Source organism: Phoenix dactylifera, unplaced genomic scaffold, assembly GCF_009389715.1.
Source record: "Phoenix dactylifera cultivar Barhee BC4 unplaced genomic scaffold, palm_55x_up_171113_PBpolish2nd_filt_p 000491F, whole genome shotgun sequence".
Taxonomy (NCBI): Eukaryota; Viridiplantae; Streptophyta; class Magnoliopsida; order Arecales; family Arecaceae; genus Phoenix; species Phoenix dactylifera.
In genome coordinates, this window is record NW_024067911.1 from 328,411 (window position 1) to 343,993 (window position 15,583).

At 40.2% G+C, this 15,583-nt stretch overlaps 1 protein-coding gene across 1 annotated transcript; it reads left to right on the forward strand.

Moving 5' to 3' along the window:
* The first annotated feature begins 6,650 nt into the window (after positions 1-6,650).
* LOC120106219 (probable glycerol-3-phosphate dehydrogenase [NAD(+)] 1, cytosolic) lies at positions 6,651-15,261 on the forward strand. The gene is made up of 5 exons (XM_039119156.1): positions 6,651-8,221; positions 9,133-9,354; positions 13,831-14,078; positions 14,318-14,457; positions 14,861-15,261. Exons 1-5 carry the CDS (start codon positions 7,564-7,566, stop codon positions 14,976-14,978), a joined length of 1,386 nt encoding a protein of 461 aa, XP_038975084.1. The 5' UTR covers positions 6,651-7,563; the 3' UTR covers positions 14,979-15,261.
* The last annotated feature ends 322 nt before the right edge of the window (positions 15,262-15,583 follow it).

Consider the following 15,583-nt stretch of genomic DNA (forward strand, 5'->3'; position numbering starts at 1 on the left):
GTTGTGCCCAAGTTCTTTGGATTAAGCAACAACTTAAAGACTTCGGTATCAAAATGGATAATATACCAATTAAATGTGATAATACAAGTGCAATTAATTTAACAAAAAATCCTGTCCAACACTCTAAGTCAAAGCATATAGAGATTAGGCATCATTTTATTAGGGATCATGTGCTGAAAAATGATGTGATGATTGAATATGTATGTACTGAAAATCAATTGGCCGATATCTTTACAAAGCCCCTTTGTAAAGATAGATTCAACTTCTTAAGGAATGCTTTGAGCTTGTATGATCCTAGCAAATAAATTGAACTTGTATTGCATTGCTTTGCTACTCAAACTAGTAATCCACCTCAAGGTAAACATAAGTGAAAGCATAAATTCATCTAAGCTAAATGACGAACTGTTTGACTTTCCGGAGGATGGTTACCCTCCCTTGGACTCTTCATGGAGATATTTTCAGAGCCTATTTCATAGGTATTCGAAATTTGGTCAAACATTCCTCATTTCAATATTAATAATTCAAAAATCATTATCAAATTATTATAGGATGTATTATTAAGGGGGAGGATCACAAACAAATTCACTCTGTGTTTATCAAAAGAAATCATGTTGATTAGGGTGATTAAATAAAAAATTGGGAAAAGATAGAATTCAGTCTGAAATTTTTCAGTGTCGGAGACGTCTCTGGCAAATCGCAGAGACGTCCCCCCAGGCGAGACGTCTCGCCTTAGTCGCGGAGACGTCTCGGGGACCGAACGAGGGTTTTTAAAATAGGTCGAAACAGCTCGAGCCGACCCGAGCTTTCCCTTTCATTCCCGACAAAAACAAAAACCCTAGCCTCTTTCTCCTCATTTCCCTAGGATTTCCATTCAATGGCATCCAAAAGAGCTAGGAGGACTGGTGGGAGGCGTCCTAGGGCAGCGGCCGACGGTGAGGAACGGAGGGAAGAACCTTCTGCGCCGTCTCCTCCGGTTGCTCCGCCGACCACAACCATTTCCTGTGCAAATCGCACAGTGACAACCGGGAGGTACATAGATTTTCATTTTCTAGATAATGAGGGGTTCTCTATTGGAGAGAGACTCCGAGTCCAAGGGTGGGAGCACCTTTGTACCCTCAATACCTCGACCTACCCCGGCCTTGTTAGAGAAATGTTTAGTAATATGGCTTTAGGGGACTTAGGGTACACTGCATATGTCCGGGGGACATTAGTAGAAATTAATGAGGACATCTTATCCACTGTTTTGCAAATCCCTAAGGACGGTGAGGCTCCAACCTCACATCCCCAAAGGGAAATAGCCCTAAACTTACTTTTAGGACGAGAGGACTGCGGCCCTCTTGATGTAGTGAACTCACAAGACCTAAATGCCGAGATGAGATTACTTTTAAGTATTGTCAACCGGGTCTTGTTTCCTAAAACCGGTCGCTTCGATTTTGTTTCGGAGCGAGATTTAGTTATCATGCACCATATCCTACTAGGGATTCCTCTAAACCTCCCTAGACTCATGTTAAACTACATTGCTCTATGTCATAGGTATTCTAGGTTTAGTATACCCTATGGCATGATATTTACCCTAGTATTTAAACACTTTAAGGTTCACATTCTCGAAAATGAACCTGCAAAACCCTTGAGAAACACCGACTACTATAATGAGGGCACAATGCGAAGAATGGAGTTTCAAAAGGTAGATGGGTCTTGGGTCAAGGTACCAAAAAGAAAAGCTCAAACCCTAGAGCCTGAGATCCCACATCAGGAGTCTGACCTCCACTCTCCTCCACCCAGCCACATGGATTTCCCTGATATACCCTCCAGCTCAGCTGGACCTTCCACATCCATGCCACCACCTCCTCCAATCAGTGGGCCCTCCTTCCTATCAGAAGACCAGATGCGTACCTTAGCATCTGTCATTTGCCAGCAGATGAGGGAGGAAATGAGATCCATGATCTCTACTGAGTTGGCCCCCATCAGAGCTTCACATGAAGGGCTTCTACAAGAGCTGAAGGAAATTAGAGCTCAAATTGAAGCTACAACGCAAGAAATAGTTGGTGTGGGTGCCACCCAAACAATCAGATCAATTGAGCTAAAGGACAGCTTGAAGACCATTTCAAAGAGTCTTAAAGAGTTGACAAGCCCAGGAGGAAATGTGGGCACCTTGGTTGCCCAACTTAGAGGAAGAATTGAAATGGCAACCATAGAATTTGAAGCACTCGTGGCAGCCTTCCATAAGTCACAGGGAGATCAGTTCAAGACCCTAATGGATTCAATCAATGCATTTATAGATGCAGCTTGTAGGGCTTATGAGCAACGTCGCCGATAAGGGACTTTTTGTAGACATCTAGGGATCTTCTTTTTGTATACCCTAGGCTATTTTGAAACACTTTTTGTAGTAGAAATCAATACTTGTAATGATTTCTTCTTTTAACTATGTACTGACTTCAAAGGTTTACAATGATACATGAATATAATTTCTTTTGAAACCTTGTGTATGTGCTACTGTGTATGTGATTCTGTGACTATGTATGTGTTTCTTGTGATGTGCCATAAAAATCTCATAACATACCTTAAGTATTCAAATTCAACACAACTTATCCATGCATATGACACAGGGGGAGCACATCTTGTGATAACTATGTTAAACAAAAAGAGGAGTCTGAAATGAATTCCAAAACAAAGGGGGAGTGATATGAATGACTAAAATTCTTTAATAGAAATAACTTGGACAGGGGGAGCACAACTTGAATCTCCTTGAGTAGTTCATAGAAGGATAATTTGTCCCCTTCATTGTTGATGACAAAAAGGGGGAGTAGAACCAAGAGTAGAACCAATATGGATATTGGATACATTGGAATGCAAAATACAAAATTCATACTCCAAAGTTGAATTAGAAAAGATAAAATTAAAAAATATTGGCTTTTAGATAATTGCCCTTCTGGAAAAGAAAAGGGGAGTCAAAAAGAACTTAGCTTTCAAATTTTAACTTAATTCAAATTCAGTTGATATGCTAAAATTGCTTAAGAGCTATAAAGATCAATCTTATGCATAATGATAGAACTGAAAATTGACTATTTTGAATTATGCACACTGTATCTAGCTCTAATCAAAACATTATGCTTGTACATCTGATCAAATACTGTGTATATGTTTAAAATTCGAATTTTGCATATACTCAGTGTTTTGTCATCATCAAAAAGGGGGAGATTGTTGACCCCCTAATGGATTTTGATGAATACAAAACACTAGAGTATAATTCCATTTATCTTAACAATTTAATTGAGGATTTCATGTATTTTATTAAGAATATTATTAAGAAATGTCTAGGCAAGTTCCCATGATTTTTTAAGGACTTATTGAAGAATTTTTGAGATGAAAGAAAAAGTTCAGGGACAACCGAGACGTCTCTAGCACAAACAGGAAGAACTGGCACATCTGGAGACGTCCCCGGCACCTGCCTAGTCGTCCCCGCGATAGCGGAGTCGACTCTCTCAGTAGCGGAGTCGACTCTCTCAGTGGCGGCAGAAAGGTAGTTTTCAAGAGATATGCGCGAGACGTCCCCACCGTACGCGGAGTCGTCCCCGCAAGTAAAAAGCAGACTTTCCGAGTCGTCCCCGAGGTAGCGGAGTCGGCTCTCTCAGGGTTTTCCAGAGGATGTCATTTTCGGTGATAAGGCAGCGGAGACGTCCCCTGAAAGAGCGGAGTCGACTCTCTCAGAGAATTCCAGAAGACATGTTTTTCGGAGTTATAACAGCGGAGTCGTCCCCAAGGCAGCGGAGTCGTCCCCATGCAAAAAGTGCAAACAAGCCGAGACGTCCCCGTAAAGTACAGAGACGACCCTCTCAGAAAAATAGAAAAACAAGGATTCAAACGATACAATTCCAGAGTCGTCCCCGTAAAGTGCCGAGTCGACCCCAAACAAAGTGAAAAGTAAATTTATACAGCCGAGACGTCTCGCGTTGAAGCGGGGACGTCTCCGGAGCGCCTCGGACGCGACTGACAACTTTTGCAGGTTTGGTTTGAATTTCAAATCTCTTTTACTTTATCTCTAACGGCTATATTTGCTTTTTGGGCTATAAAAGGGACCTCTTAAGTGCTTCTCAACAACTCTTCACCAACCCAAAGCTAGATCATTTAAGAGAGAAGCAAGAGAGAGAAGTTCAAGGGAGTGAGTGCATTCAAGTGAAGAAATCAAGTGCTTTCAAGCTTCCCAAGTGATTTCAAGCTCAACCACTCTCTTCCGCTCGGGATTCAAAGCTCATACTCAAGCCTACGCGATCCACATCGGAAGAATCATCATTTCCCACGCTTCCAACGGCAAAAGGATTCTTCCGGGTTCTATTGTTTATCATTGTCATATTTGCTTATTTAGAGCTTTTCAATCCTTTGTAAAACCTTTCATTGTGGTGCTTGTTCTAGTCAAGGGACTTGGAACAAGGGAAAGGCGTCCCAAGCCTAAGTGAAATTGGGGGTTATAGGGTTTGTTGTTAGCCCGGTGTAAAACAACGAGTTGGGTAGTGAACTCGCAAAACTACCGTACTGTAATCGTGGATTATAGTGGAAATTCCCAAAGGTGCTTTGGGGAGTGGATGTAGGAGCAGTGGAGGCTCCGAACCACTATAAAAGCTTGTGTTTGCGATTGTTTGTCTTCATAGCTTTATTTTAGCTTTAGCTCATACATTTGTGTGTTTTATTTTTAATTAGACAAAAGTTTTAAAACACCCAATTCACCCCCCCTCTTGGGTGACCATCTCTGGGCAACATCTGGCATCTTGATTCATCCATGATCCATTGAGGGAATGGAGACTCTGTTGTAAAGTCAAGGTCGGCGTCCTCGCTTTGGGCCTCGATCTTGAAGCATCTGTATCTGCCGCTCCAAGTCCTCGACTTTTCTGCCGAGCTTGGGTGGGGCTCCTGTTACAGCTTGGCATGGGGTAGACCCCGCGTCAGATGGGTGCTCCCGTACTCGAGGCGTCAAGCTTCGGCGCGAGCTCTCAGGATAATGGATGCGTGACAAGCCCTCCCGGCTTGGGGGTCGAGCTTGGTGTGAGCTTCGGTGGTGGCGACGCTCTACAGATAAGTGACGTCGCGAGCGGCGTCCTGAGGACTCATGCTCGTGAAGAGGGAGTAGATGTTGGTCTTCTACTTGCTGTAGGCCATGAACGGCCGCAGTGAGTGCTTGGACTTGTTGAACAAGCAGGTTGAACTGCTCTGGTTGAACTTGGGGGACTGGATCCGCCGGAGGCCTTGGTGATGGGTTCTGGATTGAGTGTCCCGGACTTGGTACGCGATGCCGGGAGGCGTTAGAGGCTCCCTTACTCCTTAGCTTCATGGCCACGACTCGGGCCCTTCCTCTAGCGCCAACTGTTGCTGGAAATTGGACCCGAGGGTGACCACTTGGCTGAGAAGGAGGAGCTCCGGTGCGGAAATGGCGGGTGGCGGTACGTCGGCGGGCTGTGTCCTTCGGGGACCTGCAAAAAAGCCGGTGGTCGGGGTTTCCGGCGCCGGCCCTCCGATGCTTAAGTCAGAGGGGGGCTTAATTTTGGAGAAGGAGATGGACTGTATGTAGAAGTTCAAAGCCTCCTCTTGAGAGGAAGAAGTTCTCCTTTTTATAGGGGGAGTGGCAGGGTTACCTGTGATGTAACTGGGCGAATTAATGGGTTACCGTCACGATTGGACGTGGGCGTATGAAGTAATGAGTTGCCGTGGATGGCCCATTCCAATCATGGGAGGAGATGGCGCGCAGCCAGAGCTTGTTTGTGACGCGTAGTGCAGTCCATTCTTGGGAATGGTGAGGCGTTGACAGTCATAGCAGGGTATGATCCCTGGTTGATATGTCGTGGCGTGGCCGGCAAGTAAAGCATGGTGCGGTGAGGCTACTGCAGGGCATGGCCATAGCATGTGGACGACAAGGTCGGCCTTCTGTGCTTGGCCTTCTGTGCTTGGCAGCCTTCTGAGCTCGGCTCGGATTGCATGGGCTCGGCCTGCACGAGCTCGGCCTTCTGAGCTCGGCCTGCATGAGCTCGGCTCGGACTGCATGAGCTCGGCCTTCTGAGCTCGGGCTAAATGAGCTCGGCCTGCATGAGCTGAGCTCGGCTCGGACTGCATGAGCTTGGCTTGGACTGCATGAGCTCGACCTGCTGTCGGATTCGGATGTTTTAATTGTATTTGTGGGATGGTCCATTTTTCCCCCAATAGATAGACATACATAATACATTACCGTTGATAGCCATTCATCTGATATTGGCCACGAGAGCTGCATATTATTTTATAATGCACAAGTAGGGATATAAATGGATCAGATCGGGTCGGGTCATGAGTGAATCCGACTTAATTTAATTTTTTGTTTAGGTCCTAATTTTAAACTCAGATTCAATTCAATAGAAGGTCGGATCGGATCGAATCTATCGCCATAATATTTGACCTAATAAGATATTCAGATTAGATTCATATATGATAGGCTTAATATAAAAATTTTGAATACAATTAAGATCAGCGCATCTATAGCTTCAGAATTTGCTTGTATGCCATGAATTGCGGCGAATGCTGCACAGTATTTTATCATGTCGAAGGCTCACCGCGGGGGATCCTGGGACATACCGACAGAACATCCTTCTTTATGCGTGTTTACGAGAGTACCGGCACTAGCGAGCTTCAACAACTATACCCCGAGAGCTCCCCTGCTTAGAGCCGTTGGGAATACGCAAGCCTTTAATGCCCCCACCCAATTCCAACTCCCAAGTCCTAAAAGCTTTCCTAAACCCCTCCAAAAGCCCAACCCTTTCCTCTCCCCCTCCTCTCTTGCCCCTCCCCCATTTCTCCCATCAAAGCTTCGGCCTCCAGATCTCAAACGCTGCTTCCATCCGCCCATTTATAAGAGAGATTGAAGGAGCCCAACCGCCCATCTGCTGTTCACCCGCAATGCCGGCTCCTTGTTTTGGTACTGTGGGCTTTGTGTGAAAGGATTAGAGAAGACCACGTGGGCGGTGCCGGCTTTGGAGTCTCCGACACGAAAGCCGGGCGTTTTATCATTGGTTGGGGTAGATGACCGAAACTTCAGCGGCGATCCCAAAGGTATACTTTTTGAGTTTACTTGCGGGCTTTATCTTGATCTGGTAAGAGTTTGGAGGTAGGACAAATTTGAGTGTTTTGGAGTCGACCTCTTGGAGAAAGACTGATCTGGTGAGTCACTTGGTACTATTGTTGCAAAAAAGACAGCTTTTTGGGTTTTTCTGAGGGTTCTGAGGCAGATTACATCATAGAGGAGACGAGTTCTTCGATCTTGAATCAAGGTTTTTGGGAGTTCTGGGTGGTAGGAGAGGCATAAAGTTTGTTTTTTGTTTACAAAATTAGTGAAAGCTGAAGAAATTCTGATATCTAGGGAGAAGCCAAAAGGTAGCCAAAGAATTAGATAACTGGGTTTTGCTGAAAGCTGTTAGAAGTATTGAAGCTCAGAATTGCTGTTGGTTGAATTGTTAAATTGTTTTTGCTGTGATTCAGAGAATTTGATTACTGGGAACATATAAGGAATTTCAAACTTGGGAGATTTCAGTGTGTTCTGCTTGGATCAAGATGGTTGGTACTGTTGAAAGGGATCGTGGTTCTCTTCGCTTTAATGGATCTATTCACAGCTCCAATGGTGCTGAAGAAAGGCTTGATGAGCTCCGTCGCCTTCTCGGCAAGTCTGACGGAGATCTGTTAAAGATTGTGGGTATAGGGGCCGGCGCTTGGGGCAGTGTTTTTGCTGCTCTCTTGCAAGATGCTTATGGTCATTTTCGTGAGAAGGTTCAGATTAGGATATGGAGACGGGCCGGGAGAACGGTTGACAGGTCCACAGCAGAGCATCTATTTGAGGTAATCAATTCTAGGGAGGATGTTTTGAGGCGTCTGCTTCGACGTTGTGCATACTTGAAATATGTTGAAGCAAGGCTTGGGGATCGAACGCTGTATGCAGATGAGATCTTGAGGGATGGCTTCTGCTTGAACATGATTGACACACCACTCTGCCCGCTGAAGGTTGTGACGAATTTGCAGGAGGCTGTATGGGATGCTGATATCGTTGTGAATGGTTTGCCTTCCACAGAGACCCGCGAAGTGTTTGAGGAGATCAGTAGATACTGGAAGGAGAGAATCACTGTTCCAATTATAATCTCTCTGGCAAAGGGTATTGAGGCAGCTTTAGATCCGGTTCCGCGGATAGTAACGCCTACACAGATGATCAGATGTGCAAGTATGTACTCTTCCTCTTTTCCACTGGCTTATAATGGTCATGCAAGGGGTTTTAGATTGTTAGCTTTGTCACTTGTTGAGTCCCCAATTAGTTGGAAGTGAGCAGTTTGTAACTGCCAACAATAAGATAGATAGAAAATCTATGGAACTAGGCAGACATCGGTCTTCAATTGTTCTAAGAATTGTGTCTCAATTTTATGTCTCGTCTTTATGGCTGTTCTTCTTTGACATAAACATATATTTGATTGAACAGAGATGTACTGCAAAATTATTGGTATTCTAGGATGTATTATAGGTTCAGAATATTAGAAGAGCACCATTTTTTTTCTTTAAAAAGTCCCAAGACATCGCAAACCACAGATTGGATATACTTATGAAACGTTAGTTCACTATTGTTCTTGTATTTTTATAACTTAGTTGCAGTTTATGTACCTTATCTCCAGACAGGAAAACAAAGTACAATATCCATATAGCTTTGCTTCCACTCTTTTTCCTTTTTCTTTCTTTTTTTTTTTGAGCTAAATGGTGGTGCCACCGCTGTTTTCACTTGTTTTGTCATAGAATAAATTAGAATTTTCAATTTGATGTCATACATTGATGATATCATTTTTTTGATATTAGAAAAAAATATACTTGACCCTTTACAACTGTTCCTATTTGATGATCATCTTGTTTTTGTAATCTCAAAAATATATTTGTTGTGTTCTTTTTCCGTAAGTAAAATTCATCACTAAATTTCTTTAAAGAAATAAATCTCTTTAAACACATCTATTTATTCTTTTTTTTTCCAGATATTTTTTCCTTTATCCAGAAATACTGTTTTAGATCTTGTAAATTTTAAGATATTATCCCCATTTGAGTCTTTGGTTCATTTTCTCTTGTCTCTTCTAATCTTGAATATATGCCTGGCAGCTGGAGTTCCAATTGAGAACATTCTTTATCTTGGGGGCCCAAACATTGCTTCGGAGATTTATAACAAGGAATACGCTAATGCTCGAATATGTGGATCTGATAAGTGGAGAAAACCACTTGCTATGTTTTTGAGGCAACCACATTTCATTGTGTGGGATAATAGTGATCTTGTCACTCATGAAGTTATGGGTGGCCTGAAAAATGTATATGCTATTGGTGCGGGTAAGTTTAATATTTTGTCAATATTTCATTGTTTGAAAACAAAAATAAACTACAATAATATTCATATATTTTTTAGTTCTCTAATGCATAATGGAGTCATTGAATAGATTATAGGCAGACATATAATGATGCTGTTGAGCAGAAGTAATCAAAAGAACAGATGAAATTATGCTTTAGCCCTATCTGCGGTTACAGGGAAGTGTTACTTCAACAAGTCATCATTTGTGCATTGCTACAATATAGTTTCTCAGAAGATTTATGTGAATTTGTCTTATGAGTCCCTATTGGTATGATGATCTGGGACAATATTTTGACTCCCAATTTGAAGAAACAAATAAGATAATATGGATATGGCAACAAGATTAGGAAAGGTCTGTACAAGGAGGGTTTCACATGTGGTGGCAAAGTAAGAACATGTTATATATTATAAATTTGTAATGACAGTGGACAAAATTCTTCATAGGAGTCATCATGTAGAAGGGTCGATAAAAAGTTGATCATGAAAAGGGGCATGGCCTGCTTAATGTTTTTTTACTTTTTCTCTATTTTCTTAACAAATTTCTGGCCTGTTAACTCTGCATCTTACACCTTTTTAAATCCGTATCAGGCTTCAAGAGTTTTCTTCACCTTTTTTCCATATTAAAGTTGGCCATTGCATAATGCACAGTAAACTCAAGAGTTATGAACCAGCATAGCAGTTCCTCTTCATGTCATTTCTTATAGTTGCAGTAAAGCTTGCTGCATATGTTCACATTCCTTTTCTTGCCATGAACTTTTGATTTATTATTCATCTTAGAGTTTGAACTGCAAAAGTTTTCTATTTATATTTTTTTCCCAAATCAAATTATGTCTTGGCATTGAATAACACAAAAAATAATCAGGATATATGAACCCCTAAAGTAATTTATTATCTTCTTATGGTGTTAGAGTTGAGGTATGTACTTCTTGTTCTGTTTTATGAACCATTGACCTTTCAGAAGTGTGTGGAATTGGTTTTTAAGCAGGATTAATGAATGTGCATCGTAGTCATATTTCTCTTCCAGCCATTTCTTACTTTGCCACCTTATATAATTATACCATAGAGGACATTAGAGAACAAATTTGAATGATCATTATTATTTATACTAGGCATCAGTTATCCATATGACCCTTTCTGGCAATCATTTAAAAAGTAGGCACTTCTTTAGCACCAACTACCATAAACCATCATATATCACAGTCCTCTTTCTTACCATCTAATCAATTATCTAACTTCAAAGTTTTCCTTTCTTTTGGCCGAGAAAGCACATGTTTGTCTATATACTCCTCCCTCTTATAGGTAGAATCCTTAAGGAAAAATAATTATATTATTTATGACAAACTTTCATAACTATATCTATTTTAAACAATGTTATGGAGGATTGATAAATAGGAAGAATTACTAAAGATATAAGGGGATTTTAATGTGTAAAATTGTAATGCTTTGTATAAATTAGGCTATATTTTTAATGTATCTTGGTAACCTGACAACAAATGAAGGGTGGTAATATTCTATTTAACTTGGTATTATGGAACAGCCTTACTAATGTTTAAAATATATGGTCATAAACTCTACTTTCAAAGTAGTTCTAGCAGTTAATTGACTATTCATTTGAGCCCAGACTGCTAGCATTAAGTGAGGCAGTCACGATGATTTTGAGGGAAAAATCGTTTCTGCTTAATATCTATACAACGCAATGTGTTGTATGCATTATAAAATTAAAAAACGAAAAAATACTGAGTGAGATGCTCAATTTAAGGGAAAAATGTGACACTATTAATTTCATCAAAATAGTTTCTCTCTAAATCATTCAGAAGCCAAGTAACTATAAGAGAGTAAGATCATGCAAAATGCATGAAAAGATGATGGAAAAGGAACACATAAAAGAAGGAAGTGTAAAAGAGAGTATGATGAAAATTGCCAGGATATAAGAAAAACAGTAAAAAGTTCAACAATACATGAGTTATCATGAAGATGCATGAATAATTAGATATAAGAGGGCTTTCAAATTACTCAGTCAACTGGTTTTCACAGCTCACCTTAATATATCTCTCAAATGGATGGACTTAAGCCTGATGAGTTGGATCATTAGTGGTAAAGAATGTGAAGTATGAGAGGTTAGTCCTGTCCTTATGTCTCTATTTTTTATCTGCAATACCTCTCAGCATCTGGTTCTTAGAAGAAGAAAATAACAAAAGGTAAGTGAATGGTGAGGAGATGTTTCCTATGTAGACTTAGAAGGTGAAAACTTGATATACTAGATATATGAGCTTACAGAAGGATGCACACACGGGCATCTATGGTGGTTCTCAAAATGATTGCTAATATGTGGTGATTCTAGTGCAATCTATGAAGCTCCATGTAGATTCTTGAATTCATATAGGTCAAATATTTTGTCTAGAACAAGAACTGAGCAGCTGTTATGTTATTATTGTCCATAAATTTATGGCAGAGTTGTGTTCATGAGTTTCGAACATGTTCTAATTATAAATATAATGGTCTTCAAAAGGAGGACTTGATTATGCATCAATACTGAATAAATTCTATGGTTGGTGATATTTAAATTCTCTTTAGTTGCTGAACTTAAGATGTTATAGAGTCAAAACAGGCTTACTAAGATGTGTTGCAACTCCACCAATCTTTAGAGTTAATTGATGACGATAAATTTCTTCGCTCCTCTCGCTAATATTAACAATGTGGATCATAATAACTTGTCATTAATAACTAGCTAAAGTTAGGACCTGGGCCATGTCATATGGGTTGTATGGAATAGTCACCGCTTTAGGTTCATTGCTCGAATGATTATTTGTCTATGAAGATATCACTGATTGCCAAAAGGAGGGAGTTGAAGGTCAGAAAGAATGGGTAGAGCCAAAAGGAATTAACTTGCACAACATGACCATATTAATTAATGATAAGAATGGATTAGAGACCTAGATGAGGAGATATATCAAAAAGTATTGATTAGTCTCTATTTATGCATCCATGATGTCCTGTCAAAGAGAACTGTTTCTTATTCTATTACATGTTACTCTTTTGTATAGTCCTGTTAATTTGGTCTAAGAGCAATTCAGTTGAGTCATTTGTTTGGCATGAATTTATTGATTATTTAACTGTCATTCTGCTTATTGGGCTTCATCCAACCTGTGAACTCTCACTACTAAAATTTCACTCAATCAAAATTTACTTGTGAAATGTTATGATTCTTTCAGAACTAGTTCAATATTTCACTCCCTTTTTGGTGGATCAGCTTGATCCCAGTGATTGGTACATAAAATGATACTGCTTGTGAATTTTCATCCATTGTTCATATTTTGCAATGTCCACTTCTTAGTTTATGGAGCTAAACATGTTTGTAACTCCAACCTGTGTTGGTTATCATAATAGTTATTGCTCAAAAGGTGATATTATTTGAGTACCATTTCACAAGTTTACATAATTTCAGTGCTTTTTAATATGGTCTTACCCTTAGGCTGCATCTGGCATCCTTGTCACTTTCCTTATAAAACAGGAAATCTGTTTCTATTTTTTCCCTAAATCTTTGACTCGGATTGGAACAAATCACTATAATTCGTCCGCGCCTACGGATCAGTCGACATTTTTCACAAATTTGACGAACAGAAGTCTTTATTTTCAAATACTTCTAAAGCTGAGCCATATTGAGGTTCCACCTTTACAAACTTCAAAAAGTGACGATGCTCTACCCGCATCTGCTGAAATCTGAAAGGCTTCGGATAAGCCAAAATAGGAATTTCCTTTGCAATGCTTTTCCGATAGCAGATCTTAGGCATGCAGCCACTGGCGATCATCAGGTGGTAGAGGATATGTGAGATATACCATGAATTGCAGCACCAATTCTGTGTCATCCATCTCATGGATACCCATTGAACAAATGCTGGCGAGGGTAGCATAACCCTTGACGTTCACATACTTCCCAATTCCTCCCATCATCCCGCTGTGGGATGTTGTTGTTGTTGACAACGCCATTGTTTTCATCATGGCAGAGAAGTGCTGTGGATTGGGAGGACGGTTTGGTGGAAGAGGCAGTAGGGAGGGAAGAGGGAGGAACTTCTCGGTGAAGCAGGTGTGAGTGGAAAGCAACGAGGTAGTAGTCACCAAGGGCAGAAATAAATTATGAGAATTGAGACTCGATTTGATTTCATGGCTTAAAAAGTTCTTTTTTAAAAATAGTGAAAGTAAACATTTTTTATTTCTACTTTTTCCATAAACTATGAAAGTTACTTTTAAAAATAAAAAATAAAAATAAGGGAATCAAGTATCTTTCTTGCACCGGATTTCATGTTTTCACTTCTAAATATGAAAAAAAGGAAAAAAAATGAATACCAAGCAAGACCTTACTTTTCATGGTTGCATCTTAATTTACCTATCCTTTTTAAGATGCCTATTCTAATCTCTTCCTGGAATCATGCTTATGCGAATTGGTCTTATTTCTTCAGGGATGGTAGCTGCTCTGACAAATGAGAGTGCAACTAGCAAATCAGTATACTTTGCCCACTGCACTTCTGAGATGATATTTATTACTCATCTCTTGTCAGAGCAGCCAGAGAAACTTGCTGGTCCATTGCTAGCTGATACCTATGTAACCCTTTTAAAAGGTCGCAATGCATGGTATGGTCAGATGCTAGCGAAAGGGGAACTGAGTCCTGATATGGGTGATAGCATCAAAGGGAAAGGGATGATTCAGGTTAGCCTCTTGATCTTTTACTTTGGTACTCTCATAATCAGCAGAGATATTTGTACTCAATCACTCCTGGAGTTCCAAGTTGTTCTGAGTTTTGACTCCCTTGCATTTGCTGAACTGGTGTTAAACCAATAGACATTTTACTTGTTTCACTAAACTAGAACTAAGTATCTCACATGATTTAGCACTATATTGTATTTAATGCATTTGAACAAACTCACATTCTTCTTTGCTTCATGCAGGGTGTCTCTGCAGTTGATGCATTCTATGAGCTTCTCAGTCAGCCCAGCTTAAGTGTACTGCATCCTGAAGAAAACAAGCCCGTTGCTCCAGTTGAGCTGTGCCCCATCCTCAAAACACTTCACAGAATTCTAATGAAAAGGTTGGACTCCATCCCCGCATCTCTTTTTCAAATTTCTGTTGTAATCGAGAGGATTCGTAAGCTAGCTTACATCACTAGTAACTTCATGTGATTTCTGTCCTTAGCTCTTATGAATAAAAATGGAGGAAACACCTTTAACTTTCAACATGAGATACCAATGCAATAAGAATTTTGATTGGCTAGTTGTCACATGTATGTCCATCCTGCTCTTTGCCTCCTCATCTAGCGGGTGATGAGAGGATGTGTGTTGCTTCCCTTTTCTACCATACAAGAATACATACCCTCAACAAATGGTTGAATAAGATGACTTTATATTGTCATCAGGATCTGAATAATTCTGTTTTCCTGTTGGAGTTGATTGTTGTTGGCATGGCTCATATGATTATGGATTTGGGATCTGCAGGGAAGTTTCTACGCAGGCCATTCTTCAAGCATTAAGAGATGAAACCATGAATGATCCTCGTGAGCGGATTGAGATTGCACGAAGCTTCTACAGACCGTCTCTTCTTGGCCAACCTTGAGAGCATCAGTTGATGATCAAGTAACGAAAAGACACAGAACTGGTCCACCTTGTTATACCGTTGAGTTTAGTTTTATGCAATGCGCTTGTTAGAGCTTAGTGCATATGTTATTCAGTTAACAAGGAATTATGCTTGTTGATCTGTACTATATTTAAGCAAGCCTGATTTAGATTTTTATTTGTTACATAAATAAGAAGGCATCCAATTGAATCACAAGGATATATAAAAATCCTATGCATCATGATACCCTGTGCACAAATAGAAAGCTACTGTTGTTTGGAAGAGGCGAATTAGTTTCTTCATTTATAATTGATGAGGATGTATGTGGTCTTGGGAGAAATTTGTTTCAGATTAATTGATTCTATCTCCTGGTAAGAATTAAAGTTTTACCACTTGCTGGCCTGGTTCTTCTTCAACTTGAGACCATCCACTTAGCAAATTGTGTTATCAACACATTTTTTTTATATAACCCATCCAGATAATTTTACTAAAGGAGACCAACTTCTAGCAGCTGGGATTCTCTAGTTTGGTTTCGTGGCCTCCATCCTTTTTAACTTTTTTCTCCATGGTCCTCTGCCAGAGTCATCCTTTTCCACTGACAGTAT

What these genes read in the sequence shown, in the direction of transcription:
- LOC120106219 (XM_039119156.1), top strand. Translation starts at nt 7,564, where the DNA reads ATGGTTGGTACTGTTGAAAGGGATCGTGGTTCTCTTCGCTTTAATGGA. An exon ending in ACAGATGATCAGATGTGCAA is followed by an intron (nt 8,222 to 9,132) that starts GTATGTACTCTT and finishes TATGCCTGGCAG; the next exon opens with CTGGAGTTCCAATTGAGAAC. An exon ending in CACAGAATTCTAATGAAAAG is followed by an intron (nt 14,458 to 14,860) that starts GTTGGACTCCAT and finishes TGGGATCTGCAG; the next exon opens with GGAAGTTTCTACGCAGGCCA.